Here is a 15,076-nt window from a genome sequence, read left to right on the forward strand (position 1 = left end):
TTTGTTACCACACTTAAACAGAGAGAGGAGTTAATTATACTTCTCCTGCTTCTTACTAGATTAGTTAGAAGTTTATCGTAAAAGACTTTCCATAAGAATTAGAGGCCTTTCCAATTTCAACAAGGTACTTACATTTGTTTTTTAAAAATTGTATATATCTGATATAAAATTGTTTCACTTATCACATATTTTATTAAATTTCAGATTTCTATCGATATTAAAATATTTTCTTCTTTTCGATCGTGGATGTCTTTTATTAAATTTATGTATCAAAGAATTTATTACCCAAAGAATTGTTAGTTACTCGTGATCTTATTTATAACTTCCGTTATTTCTATATTTCATTTTTATGAAATCAATAATTATTTAAATAAATCTACTAAAAGTTTCAAAGCAAGTCCCTTTATTAATTAAAAAACTTTAGCCAACGGTTATTTTAATTTTAAAAAATCCAACACTTTCTCCCATAAATTCTTCCAAAATGATGACAAAATGGGTTTATCATTTTTTCAAAGTATCTTAAACTAAACATGCACACAAAATAGAAACAGTTGTTATCCTAGTAATATATCATACTTAGGATCTACTAAATTATTTTTACTTATAAGATTAATATTAATATAATAGATACAATTACAAATAAAAAAAGAGTTAGAGACAACATCTATAAAATAAAAAGATGTATACATTATAATAATTAAATAATAACAAAAATTCAATTTTTATTTTTGTTTAAGTGTTTACTTGCAAATAAAACATAAAATAAAATCTTAATATTATATTATTTTAATTTTATATTTATTATATTTTTCAATACAACTTAAAAGCTTTATAAAATAATATATAAAAAGAAGTTATAGTTAAGTTGTATAACATGTACGGATTTAAATATTTTATTTGTTTCATAAATATATTATAACTAATAAATATAATATTTAATTATAATATAACATTTTAATGAATTTTTAAAATTTAAAATCACATATTCTCATTAAATTATTTGTACATTATACTAAATAAATATATATTATATTGAATAATCTTGTGTATTTATTTTTAATTAATTAATCATTATAGTATTTTTTATATTAATTGTTTGTTTTAAAAAATATTTTTAAAGTAAATTTATCATAAATTATTATAAAATTCTACATATTTTAGATATGAATTTTGTAATAAATTATTCTATTAATATGAAAAGTCATTAAATTAGTTTATATATTAAAATTAATGTATAAAACATTTAATTTTTTAAAACGTTTATTTGTAATTTTAACATGTAATGTATTATTTTATTAATTATATGTATATATATATATATATATATATATATATATTACAATTAATATGAATACAACATTAAATATTAATTATCAGTCAATTTTACTTATATATATTGATATTGATGATTACTATATCAATGTATATTTTAATTTCTTTATTTTAAAGTATTTTTATAATTTAAATTTATTATAAATATTGATAAAAATAATATTTATATATTTTAACATATACTTTAAATTTTAAATAGTAAATTTTTAACGAGTGCTTATTGGTTTAACAATAATATTTTAAAAATGATTTTTCTTAATTACAAAAATTCATTAATATGTTTATTTTAAAGTGAAATATAAATTATAACAATTAATAAACAATATATTAAATTAATGATTATTTAAAAAAATATATCATAGTTCATGAATATCAAATTTAATTAAGCTATTAATCTTGAATGTAGTATTATTTTATTAAATCAAATATATATTTTATTTATCAAATATAACATTAAGAATGGTGCAGTAATTTTACTTATATATATATATATATATATATATATATATAGAATTTTTATTTAATTATATTTTTAGTTCCCAACTTATAATATATAATTTTTTTTTTTACTTTTAATTTCTCACATTTAATTTTTTTATTTTTTTAATTATTTAAATCAAGTTCCTCACTTCAAATTCCATCCAATATTATTGATTTCTTAAATGAATAAAAAAATATTAAAATTTATTAATAAATAAATAAAATTTAGGAGCTAAAAGGTTTAATCTAAATAATTAAAATATAAATTATTAAAACTAAAGAGATTAAGATCACACACGTAGAAACTAAAATTATGCAATTAAGCTTAGATTATTAACTCTCACCCTATTTCTTTTGAGTCGACATTTGTGCTGTGAATCACTGAAAACGGAAATTAGCTCCAATGTTGTAGTTTCCAAAAAACATTTTGTAGGTTAATAATTAATTAAAATGTCTTTGGTAACATTTGTTTATACTTTGTTTAGTAGTTTATTTTTTTTTCAATAAATTGGTAGAAATATTTAGTAATTTTAACGTAGAAAATTTTTGTAAATTTTAAAAATAAGTTTTTGAAAAGTTTATTCACACAGTATTCAATTTATAATTTATAGTTATAAATAGTTTTATCTTTTAAACAAATTACACTATATGAAAATTCTAAATCAATCTTTTTTCATTTAATTTTAATATTTATCAGTATATCATTGTATGTTTTCTTTAAATTATTTAATAAATTTCAATTAATTTTGTTAAAAAATAATTAAATTAAATTAATTACTTATGAGTTATAAATTTATAATTAATTTTATCGATCAATAGGCTGGGAGAGTGAAAAGAAAAGTCATGATCTATAGGACCTTGATGGTAATGCAGCTTGCTATGTGCTGCTACTTATGAGTTAACCATAGACACATGTCAGGCTTGGAAAGGTTTCACGCTTGAAAGATAATGGAGGTCGCAATCATTTTGTTTCTTTCTAGTTCTTAGACACTCTCCATCACTATGCACCAATTTTTCCATGGTTGAGTGTGCAAAAGTAATATCTTGTAACTACTACTCAATCATTGGATGTTGTTGACCAAATGTGTCTCAGCGCGAAACAAAAATCACCGAGTGCCGAATGCTATTTATTTATCTTAAACATTCAAGTGGGATGAAGAGCTTGCATGTCCTAGTTTGAAATATGTGTTAAATATCTTCAATACCTTTCATTGCAACGAAGAGCCTGAAAGGAATGTTTTATTACTTTTATTTCCTTTTGAGATTCTCAACTGAGTATTTTAAAGCATCAATTTCACTGCTGACATTATTTCTGTTGTTTAAGTAGGAGGATAGTTTCTTCTTGTTTTTTGAAAGCTAACTTGAATTGAACAACCAGAGAAGGTGTTATTATGTTGTCAGTCCTCAAAAATGAGTCTTCTTTTTTTTTTTTTTAAAAAAAAGTATTGCTGACTAGTGTAAGTGTAAGTTGTGATTAAATGAGAGTATAAAAGATTTTTTATATTGTGGGTACAATCTGATTAAATTTAATTCTAAAAGTATTTTGAAAGATAAAAATTGCATATATTTAAAATTAAAAAAATATAAAATACAATTAAATATATTTTTAATTATATATTTGTTCTTTGAAAATATAACATCTTTTATTTTTAGTCTTTTTACATTTTTATTCTTTTTAAGCGTAAAAAATTATTAAAGTGTGTATTTTTAATCCTTAGTTAGGGATTAAAATTAAATCTCTTTTTGTTAAATACAAATCTTTAAATTAGATAAAATTTCTATAAAGACTTTTTTTTGGGGATGGAAATAACATTTCTGATGCATATATGTATGTATACACTGTCATGCCGATGAAAATGAAACATGAAAGATTCCAAGTGTCTAGGCAGCATTTGGTTAGACAACGCATTACAGCCCTAAGTACCCATCATTCATAGCACCAAATTGTTGGCTCTGGATCGCTTTATCGAGGACAGCCTTATGCTTGGTGTTTCTTGGAATTATCATTGTTGGCAATGGCATGGCATAATTATCATTAGAGGCTAAAACGCTCCAAAGGACCCAATGCCAATGCTAAAGTCGTATGTTCTCCTCGTCAACTTTTACACCTTGGCATGTGTCTTTAAGGGTCCATCCTCCTTAATTACCACTTCTATTTTATCTAACCAACTAAATTGGCTCCTTAAATTAGACAATTAATTAATTTTATTTACTTTTTGTACATTCTCTACCTGTGCGTGTGCAACTATGCATAGCCAAAACGGGCAATCATAATAAATTAATACTAACATTCGATGAAATTAAACATAGATGTTAATAATACTGGGTGTAATTAAAGATGGGTGTTTGACCTTTGGGTAAGGAGATGAGTCAGGTAAGGTAACAACACATGGATCTGTGTGCGGTGTTTGATACTAAAAGGAATTAATCCTCCGCAAAGAGAGGGGACAAAGAAAGAAACGACACAACTACCGAGTTGACTCCTTAATAATATCCAATCATGGTGACACGCCTTTTGTTTGAGGCTCTCTGGCTGTTGTTGCCTCAAGAAGAAGTTGCACTCACAAGTTGCTTTTTCCAATAACATCTGTCACCCTTTCGGATATTCTATCTTTCTTTCTATCAATATTCTTATTTTTAGTAAATTACCAGTTTAAGGTTTTAAAAAAAAATTTCTTTCCCGTCTTCGTCGTGTGAATGGTTTTGCATTTCTTGGGGCTGATGGAGGAGGTTTGATGGGATCAATATTCTCCCAGAGGCCACATATTCCGGTTCTGGGTTTTGATCCTTCGAAGGGAAATTCTTGAGGTTGTTGGGGTTGTGTGTTGTGTAAATGTTATAGTTGTTGTCCATTGGGGTGATTTGGAAGCTAGTTATCCCTCCAAGTTTCGTTCTTTGAAAGGAATATTTGGAAGTTGATGTCAGCTTCACGGCAAATTGAAATAGGATAGAAATTCTTACAAAGGTATAGAGTTTTTTTTTTTTTAATAAATATTATTGTATACTAGTTTTGTTTTTTTGTTGGGCTTCTCGATGTTCACGACGGGTTGAACTAATCTTTAAAAAAGAATTGATCTTTAATATTTAAATGAGCAGTTTGAGGGCTAGCAATTCATTGGTTGCACAGACTCGGAAGATTTGTGGACAAAACTACCGGAACCTCTCTCAAGAATCATGTGGGAATAGTGGTCTTTGACTGTTACAACCAATTCTTTTGGATATCTGAGAAACTTTGATTGGGTTGTTGTTGGGTTGGTAAAAGGAATGAGCCTTTGAAAGAGAAGAAGATCTGTCCAACTCCAACATCGGATTGATTAAGGTTTTGATGATTTCATAGGTATTTGCCCAGAAGAGAAATAGGAACCTTTTCTTGAGGCTGTGAAAGGACCCTGCTTCCAATTTCCTAAATAGTTAATTGTCGTGTTGATTTCTGAGGGACATGAAGTTTTTGAGCCTGGTGGGAAACTCTTTTGGCTGTTCTGCATCTGGTGAACGCTTGGTTTCTGCAGCAAGAGATGGGGATATTCAAGAGGCCAAGGCCTTGTTGGAGTATAACCCCCGTCTTGCAAGGTATTCTACTTTTGGAGTTCGCAATTCCCCTTTGCATTACTCTGCAGCTCATGGCCACCATGAGGTACTTTATTCAATGCACTCCATCATCTTTCTTGTATCATGCTTTACAATTCTTTTCAAATACCGACTGTGTTTTGCATTTATGTAGATAGTGTATCTCCTGCTTGAGTCCGGAGTTGATATCAATCTCAGGAATTATCGTGGTCAGGTAATCTATATTATTAGTCTTTTCTTCCATTCACTGCATTTATTTGTCATATCACATGAAAAATAACATCTCAATCTAGCACTGTTCTGTGTGTTCACTGTTTAAACCTGTTTTATGTTGAAGGCTGCATGCAATCTTTGTTGTTTTGGATATGAATTAGACTGATGTCAATGTTTATACCATTGACAGACTGCACTGATGCAAGCTTGTCAACATGGTCACTGGGAGGTGGTTCAGACTCTGATTATTTTTAATGCCAATGTATGATTGTTACTACCAACCAAATTTGTATATTATAACAACAATCAGATGAATTCTTGGGTGGAATTAGTAAAACATTGTTTATTAAATTGAATTGCAGATCCATAAAGCAGATTACCTAAATGGAGGTACTGCCCTCCACTTGGCTGCTTTGAATGGCCATACCAGGTGCATTCGGCTCATCCTTGCAGACTATATACCCAGCATCCCTAACTTTTGGAATGTATTACAGACGGGTGATCATAAATCACTTTCAGAATTTGATCAAAGGTGCTCACACTTAAAGCCCTATATGCAATCGTCTGTTATAAATTGTTGCAATGAGTTAATTTTGATTTTGAATTGTTGTGTACAAAGTGGTCTTTGCGAGGTAATTAGCAGAACTGCTGATGGAGGCATCACTGCTCTGCATATGGCAGCATTAAATGGGCATGTTGAAAGTGTTCAGTTACTCTTAGACTTGGGAGCTTCTGTATCTGAGGTTACTGTGGAGGATGGAACTACCATTGACTTAATTGGTAATTGTTTAGCAAGTTCTAATTCATGTGATAAAGTGATGTCAAATATTTGCTTTGGAAAATCAGCATTTATATATAAGTAGATTAACGTTTCTACTATATGTAAATTGTTTTCATACTTCTGGCTCCTTCTTTATTCAATTTTTTTTTTTGCATGTGTTATTAACTTACTATCAAACATACACACCCTGATTATTTCCCATTAATATTGTTCAACATTTGTCATTTCTGGTTTCTGGAAGAATTTTAGGATGTGCTTGGTTGAACTGAAAATGCAGGAGAAGTCTTTATGGTGAAAATTAATTTACAATTGCTTGGTACAACAAAAAGTTGGAGTGGTTGAAACTCGATTGCAACTCTTTTAGATTCTAATTGCATAATATTTGATCTCTCCTCCTATAGCTTGAAAGTGAGGTGAAAATGCTTTTTTATCCGCTTTCTCTACTCAGCAAGTAGGACCCTAGAGTAAATATCAAAACCTTTCCATCACCTCAAGTTTGGGTTTCTCTTCTTCCATCTCTTTTAAACTTCATCATTATGGCTGTGAGTAGGTATCAAGTATACATCTATCAAATTCCTTTCTTCTACTATATAAGAAAAATTCCAAGTGCTATTCGCTCATCAAGTCTTGATGTTTAGAGTTGAACCCCCCCTTTCTGCAGAAAAAATTAAAACTCTACAGCACCACAGAAAAGATATTAAGAAATTTGAACATATTGCATCTAAGTATGGGCTGAGTTAAATTAGTTTCACCTCTTGTAACTGCCGTCTATCCTTATGTACAGGTTCTGGAAGCACTCCACTCCATTATGCTGCATGTGGTGGAAATGCACAATGCTGTCAAGTGTGTTTCTATTTTCCTTTAGAAGAAAAATGTACTTTTGGAACTGAAAATATATTATTCTTCTAAATGAGCATGCAAAGTTACAGTTGGGTATATTTCTTGTCAGCATATTGAAGTTCCTTTCCTTTTTCATTTTGTGTATTATGTGTTTGGTTCAGCTTTTGATTGCCAAGGGTGCCAGTCTGGCTGCTGAGAATGCAAATGGGTATGTTTCAACGTGTCTCTGATAGTTTTGATGTATGATGAATTTATCTATTTACTGTGGGGCATGGTAAAGATGGAGTAAATATTTTGGTCTGTATAGTTTATATGAAATTTTGTTGCTCTTCTAGATGAGACATACAACTTCCTGCTCCCGTCTTCTAATTATGAAAATTGTTAACTTTTGGCAAGTTAAATCTAACCGGCTTGGCTTTTGATCAGAAACTTAAGTTTAATTTATTCCTTATGTTCTTGGATCAGAGTATCCATGTTACTGGGTTTCTTCGATGTTGCTTTTTTCTTTTTTGGTGAAGTTTTGCTCTAAATTTAGCCTAATATCCTTTTCTCTGCATTTTGTAATAGTTTTTTGAACATTGCTTTGCTCGTCACCTTGAAGTTTAAATGTCTTTTTCATCGGGATTTTAGGAATTGTTCTTTGCAAAGTGCTTTTTTTTTTATTCCAATTTGCATGGAGGATGATAGTGTTTTCTGACCGCATTCTTTTTATGAATTTTTTGGTCTCTAGTGCACTGCCTGTAATGCTTTGTTGCATTTGAAAAAAGCAACCCGCTCGATTTATGTTGTCTTTGATGGATTTTAGAACTTTTTGGTTTACCTGTATGATTTTTTTTTTTTTGAAGATGGACCCCCTTGATGGTTGCTCGTTCATGGCATAGAAACTGGCTTGAGGACATCTTAAAAACACCTCCAGAAGACCCTTTGCAAGTTCTCCCTTCTCCATATTTATCTCTTCCACTTATGAGCATTGTGAGAATTGCTAGGTATGTGTTGTCGGGGCTACACTTTTCCTGATTCAACCAATTTCTCCAATCAGAATGATATTGAGGGTTACCTCCTTAGCTCCTTGAGAAAACTAACTGAAAATTTATGTTTTTTCCCTCGAAATTAGCATAAATTAATTTTGATCAACGTAAATCGTTCCATGAATTTGTGGAGTCTGCTCTGATTTAAAGTCAACTAGCAGGTGGTTTTAACGGACCATCCTTTGAATATGGTGGCCAGTCTCATCTTCCCACGGTTATTATGGAAAGAATTTTTGCTTAATTGATTGTTTTGATTTTTTATGTGATTATGTTGCTAATCATATACGTTAAGTCTATTTTAGGTTCATTAATTTCATTTTTATATCCAGTGTGACATCACTCGGAAACGTGCTTTGATCTTCATAAAGTTTATACCTAGGGATATATTTCGTCAAATTAAGTGCTCTACCCAACAAGCTGCCCTAACGTTTTTCGTACCATGAATTAGCTTACTCTTTGCAATTACCAAGTCGTTCATTCAATGAAAGCATACACACTACCATATCTGTGTGCACATTTTCCCACAGCGAATACTACACAATACAAAGTAGAATTAGCATTTGATTTGATTAAGCCAGTTTGACTGACTCTACCTCAACTTGTGGTATTCAAATGGTTACTAAATAGTAACATTTCTCCTCCCTGCTTTTTTTTTCTGTTGTGATCATCCTTAACAGGGAATGTGGATGGAGGACGACTGAAATAGCACCAACATGCTTAGATCCATGTGCTGTTTGTTTGGAAAGGAAATGTATGGTTGCTGTAGAAGGTATACACCTCTTAAATTGACAAATATATGTTCTTCATTAATTATAAATGCTGGATACATGGCATGTAATTAGATTCTTTAATGTAGAAAATGATTAAACCTCTTTTTGCAAAAGGTGTATGTTGATGTTTATTAAGAAAACATATAATTACCTCACACTAGAAAGCAATATTGTCAAAATATACAATTGACAATATCTAGTACTTTCATTTTGAGAGACACGTTTACAAATATAAAGCTAGCTGATCAGGCTTGGATATGGTTTTTAAATTTAATATGTAGTGGTAGCTCCTAAGAAATGATAGATAATAATCCGAGTCCACCACAATAGGATGGGTTGCCAATTCATTACGAAAGTTTGCAATGGAATATTACAGTGTGCTACCATAGAATTAGAAGCGGACCAATGCTTGGCCCTTTTCCCTATGGATGGTTGTGAGGATACGTGTATGTTGCATCAGTAATTGCGCTGCATTGTTGCCATTAATTTCATTTGAGAAGTCATGATTGAAAGTCATGTTCAAGACCCTCCACCTCCCTATTGACCATAGACTCCTGGTAAAGGAGAGGGGGAGGGCATAACTGTGCTCCTGTTGTTGGTCACAAGTCAAATTTTGAAAACGGTAAGGGACTATTTTGCTCTTGTTCCTAACAAGAGTTATGGCATGATTATGTTACGGGTTGTGTATCTTCCATCTACGAGTCTGGTGTTAAATCTGGGTTCCGTTTTCTTTCTATTCATTTTCATACATTTTTGGTAGGCCTTTACTCCTATTCCTGTTAGTTTATAGTTTTATATTAATATAATAATAATAACCTCGAATTATAGTATTCATGTCATTACATGCAGAACTCGTCACATCTAATGATGATGCATGCAGGTTGTGATCACGAGTTCTGCACACAATGTGCCTTGTATCTTTGTTCTGCCAACCCAACCTCAACAACCACACACGGCCCCCCAGGATCAATTGCATGCCCTCTATGCAGGCATGGCATAGTCTCATTTGTGAAGCTTCCAGACGCAAGACCAATACACAAGGAAATACCAAGGACAACAAACTTGTCCTTAACATTTTGCACCTGCTCAAGTGAAGTGTTGGAGGATTCCACCGACATGACCACCCCATTTTGCAAACCAACTTCCCGTGGATCCAAATCTTCTCCATCAAAATCATTTCGCTCCATGAGCTGCCAAAGGTTATCCTCATTCAGAATGAACCCCAACCTTTGCTTGGGAGCAGATGTTAGTCCGTCCTTAGTTCCTTGCACTGTGAGCAGGAACTTGAGGAACCATGGGACAAGATGTTCTGGTTCTGGTTTTAGGCGATCATCTTCTCAAACCGAGAGAAGGAAGTCATGGTTTTGTTCCTTCAATCAATCTGTTTCCACAGGCAGTGGATGCTGACAACATTTTGCTCTTTTCATGCTTTTCATTTACCACACCATAAAATATATAAGCATAATTATACTCGTCAATCCGAATATCATCCACTGTTGACATCTTTGCTTGTAAATACCAAGCCTAATTGTTCAGCTGGGACAAGCATTTCTTTTTTGGCAACAAATTTCACAACAAAATTTGTACAACTCGTGGCTGCTTATTCTCAGATAGCAACCAGGAAACTAGTTCAAGGTTTATAATAAAAGACTAAGGAAAATCCCATGGCTTGTTATAAGTGTTTACGTAGTGCATATATTGTCTCAAATTTGAATCCAGGGGGCTCTATGCACTTGGAGAAATTCACTGGGTGATGTTGAGCACACGTCACGGTTTCATTAAAGTTGGCTTAAGGGGTCAGAAGTTCAGAACCAAAACAGCATTGATACCTTTAATTCGGCTTTCAGGAAAACAATAAATCTGCGCCTGCAGGATTTAGGACTTATGGGCAATTGGGCCCACCATCCCCCGTGCAGTTCCTTATTATCACCAGTGGATAGCCTCTCTTCATTAACAACTAAAACAAAAACACAAAATGTTTGAAGTTTGCGTAGTCAAGTTCTGGCATTCATGAACTCGTTTAAACGTTTCTACTCTCTTCAGTTCATTGTAATATTGTGCCAAAACTAAGGCTGGACTTGTTTATCCCCGGAAACCAAATATAGAAGTATCTTATTATTCTTCAGTGCTAAACTACGATTTGTAGCCACTGGTTAACTTCTAACATTATGAACGCGAGTAGAACTAAAAAAATTACATAACGAGCGATCATATATGTCAATTCTTCGGGCAGTGCAGCTTATGCTCTTAACATAAATTTAACATAATAAAGAAGGCTTGTAAGAAAGAATTGTCCGTGAACTTCATTAACCATCATATTACATCATTTAATAAACAAAGCTTACACGGAAACATTACTAAACTGAAGTTCAAGCTCAGGAGGAATAGATAAGGTATGTTAAAATGGAAGTGATTGACATGATGAGAAGAAAATTTAATATAAAAAAGAAAATAAAAAATAGTTATACTAAGTGAACAATAATAAAAAAGTCTTGCAAGGTCAAGAAAAAAAAAAAGTAAAAAAAAAAAAGAGAAAAAAAAAAGCTCAGCAAGGATATCGCCGTCAAAACCCTACCTCGTGCTTCATTATCCATTTGGTGTAGAGAAAGTCAAGGAATGTGGTTGCACTCCACTGAGAGGATAGTAGTAGATGGCTGATGCCATTTGCGAGAGCAGTTATGAGGAAGAGCATATTGAGAAAGAAGTGACAAGTATATCGGAACTGTAACGTAAGGACAAGGTGTTTTTTACAGGCGTGGGTGTGACATGATATAAAAGGGCAAGCGGGGGTGAACACACAGAAGATGGATGGAGTTTATATAGTGAAAAGAGAAGGGTAAATAAGGGACTAGTGACATTCCAAAAATGTTGTTGTTTCAGTGAAGTTAGAAGAAAAAGGAAGAGGTTAAGGGAGCGAAAAAGTGTGAATTAATGGGTGTAAAAAAGGGATTTATTGCAGTGTGTTTCTGTTGGTTCCAGCGAGAAGTCTTGATTAAAATGGCGACTGATTTGAGAGAAGAAAGGATAAAGTACAGTGCAGTGACAAGCAACGTGACTTAACCATATTTCTCTTCTGTCTTCTAATCTTTTACCTCCTGAGTCACGTAAATTCAAAAGCATATATATGGAGCATGGGAATTCGGACTCTAATTTCCAAGATGGGGAAACGAGTTAAAACAGTATGGGCCCTGCAATCAATCAATTCCTCTCATAACTTCATAATATCAAACAAACATATATACTGCCCACTCCCAACTCTCAGGAATCTGTAAAGAACAAATTATTTTAACAGAAAATAAGACATCCTCTTCATCCAACTAACTAATTCTAACCTTTACTTTCTTTTTTTTTATTTTTATTTCTTCTTCTATTTTTCCTATACAGATATAATAAAGTTCTTTTTCATTCAAAGTATCACATGGCATTTTTTCACACTAAAAATATAATATAGATTTTTTTACTTAGATATAAAATTTCATCGTAAGTCCTAATAAAAATAATATTAAAATAAAATTTATTTTATTTTATATATTTTGATAATAAAAAGGTATATGTTAAAAATTTCAGATACTTCCACTTAATAAGAAAATGATTTCTTTTGATAACATTAATGAATAGAAGGAAATTCATTATAAATAAATATTTTAATTAAAAATAAAAAGTTATCTTTTAACTTTTTTTTACAAGAGGTTGAAATTGTAAAAAAAAATATATTATATTTAATAATATTTCAACTGTATATTGATGTGAACTTAGAGTACACGTTATAAATTAATTCATTTTGTGAGTAAATAAAAAATATTTTATTGAGCAATTATTAAATATATTTACTGATTGTCGTGATATAAGAAAACAAAAAAAATTATAAATTTGATTTAATACTATAACTTTCTTTAATCCGTGAAAGATTTATACTGTATATTAATTTAGTCTTCTAAATATTTAAGATATTAATTTCTTCAAATATTCAAAAGTATAAAATAATTTATTTTAATTTTAAATTGATAAAAATAATTATTTTAATGCCATTTAAAGATTTTGTTTTGTATTATTTAAATTCATTAAATAGATATCTTAATTTTTAACAAAAAATTACAATATTTTTTTTATTCAATTATAATACGTGTACACGTAATGTTATCATTAATATGCACTAAATGATTAATAATATGAAAATAAAAGCTTTGATATATTTTATAAATCCATACATTTTATGTATATGTGAGTTATAATTTTGAATTGATCAATTATTGAAAGTTATTTATAAATGAGTAAGGAATATATCGACTGGCTTATATCACAGATGAGTTGGCTTTTACTCAATTGATGGAGATTCTGACAATCCTACTATAACTTTATTTACATAACATGACCTCATTCTCTTATAGGATTTGCAAGCATCGGCTAAGAGTTTTGAGGCAGATGCGAGGTGTACTGGTTCAACTGACAAACAATGGGAGATGTTCCTGGTTGAGGTTGAGTGATTCATTATAAATTTGATTTCAAACGGGGTGTGTGTGTGTATATACATATTTGTTCAGAATTTTCAAGAAAAAATCGAAGGGTCGAATAGAATTTATAAAAAATGCATGCAACGCTTGAACGCTATGCGGTGGGTAATTGGGTTGAGGAGAAAACATGATACAACTTTGCACGTAAAGCTGGTTACTTTAAAACCTGCGCTGGGCTTTCTCTTCTTTTCTGGTTGATTTTGAATTTCTATTTTCAGCTTTACATTTGGTTCTTTCCCATCCAACGCCACCACGTTTCATGCCTGTTAGGGTATATAGCCGCGTAAGAGGTAGGGTTTTCCAAGTACCAAATTAAGGATGTACGATTTTTTCATACGCGAATTTCTCATCAGTGTTTTGCTTTTCAAATAATTGTATGGATTTCGCTGCTTAAAGGTGTTTTATTCTGCTTTAACATGATTGTTTTTCATAAAGAATATTTAATCACAAATATTACTATTAATTATAACTTTTATATTAACATAAATTCAAACACATACTAAATATATATACAGTTTATATGATTAAACATTTGCAAATAATACAATATTCAAATTCTATAAACTTTAATTTCATATTAAAAAATATAATTTACTCTAAAATGTTAGCTTGCAAGGAAGAGAGTTATTTAAGTCTTACAAAAATATTCTAATTATATTTTTAGTTTACGCATATGACTAAAATTATAAGATAATCAATGATTATATAATTAATCAAAAACTTGTCATGCGTGCACATAAGATGTGTATTTAGTGGAAAAAAAATGTTAATTTTGACCATATAATTATATATAGACTATCAATTTTTTTAAAAATATAATACCAATAAATTTTTTATTTTGTGTGGCAATAAAAAGTATTTATTATATTAAAATAAAAAAGTTTAATAAAAATATTAATTTTAATTGTTTTGAATCAGATATTTTATAAAGTTAAATATATTTATCTACACATGTTTAAAATTTGAATTAATTGTTAGCAACTGCATGATGAAAATATGAAAATTTAATTATTGCATATCTACGTGTAAATTGGCGTTTATCTGCGGACGAGGAAGGAGGAATGATTCGATTAATAACAGCATGTAGTATTTAAGGGAAATCCCTACCCTTGCTCCATTGAAGAAAAGAAAGTGACCGATCCCAATCCCACACCGCATAACCTACCCATCAGATAAATGTCATCTTCATTGTTACCGCATAGCATATGAAGAGAGGGGAGGGTGTGAATGAGTGGGGTATGTAGGGAGGGATTTTAGTCTTACATTACATTAATGTTAACCCTTTTTCTTAAATGTTATCAAATGATAATAATTCACAACCTAGCTAGTGATGGGACAACACATGGTCAATCCATCAGTCTCTTGAAGTCTCTCTCAGAGTCCTTTCCCTTTCTCTTTGAACTTTCTTCTTCAATGGTTGCAGCCGCCTACGTAAGACAAAGATATGAACATGCAACTAAGATCGATGCATGAGGCATTCCTCATGTGTCCGTGCTGCACGCATGCATGTGTGTGAACCACTGAACCTTGACCTTTTTTATATTACCATCTTAC

The 15,076-nt window shown here is 30.8% G+C and overlaps 1 protein-coding gene across 2 annotated transcripts; it reads left to right on the forward strand.

Moving 5' to 3' along the window:
- Nucleotides 1-4,256: 4,256 nt before the first annotated feature.
- On the forward strand, nucleotides 4,257-11,133 carry LOC113846181 (probable E3 ubiquitin-protein ligase XBOS32). Of its 2 annotated transcripts, XM_027474162.1 has the most exons (11): nucleotides 4,257-4,777; nucleotides 4,909-5,446; nucleotides 5,534-5,593; nucleotides 5,783-5,854; nucleotides 5,955-6,124; nucleotides 6,212-6,372; nucleotides 7,158-7,216; nucleotides 7,375-7,421; nucleotides 8,059-8,199; nucleotides 8,919-9,010; nucleotides 9,892-11,133. In XM_027474162.1, the coding sequence occupies exons 2-11, from the start codon at nucleotides 5,252-5,254 to the stop codon at nucleotides 10,416-10,418; spliced, it is 1,524 nt and encodes a 507-aa protein (XP_027329963.1). In that variant the 5' UTR covers nucleotides 4,257-4,777; nucleotides 4,909-5,251; the 3' UTR covers nucleotides 10,419-11,133. The 2 variants fall into 2 exon arrangements, with proteins under 2 accessions (XP_027329963.1, XP_027329962.1); XM_027474161.1 differs by having other exon boundaries at nucleotides 4,323-4,777; nucleotides 5,955-6,372.
- The last annotated feature ends 3,943 nt before the right edge of the window (nucleotides 11,134-15,076 follow it).

Source organism: Abrus precatorius, unplaced genomic scaffold, assembly GCF_003935025.1.
Source record: "Abrus precatorius isolate BTA unplaced genomic scaffold, Abrus_2018 Scaffold8, whole genome shotgun sequence".
NCBI classification, from domain to species: domain Eukaryota; kingdom Viridiplantae; phylum Streptophyta; class Magnoliopsida; order Fabales; family Fabaceae; genus Abrus; species Abrus precatorius.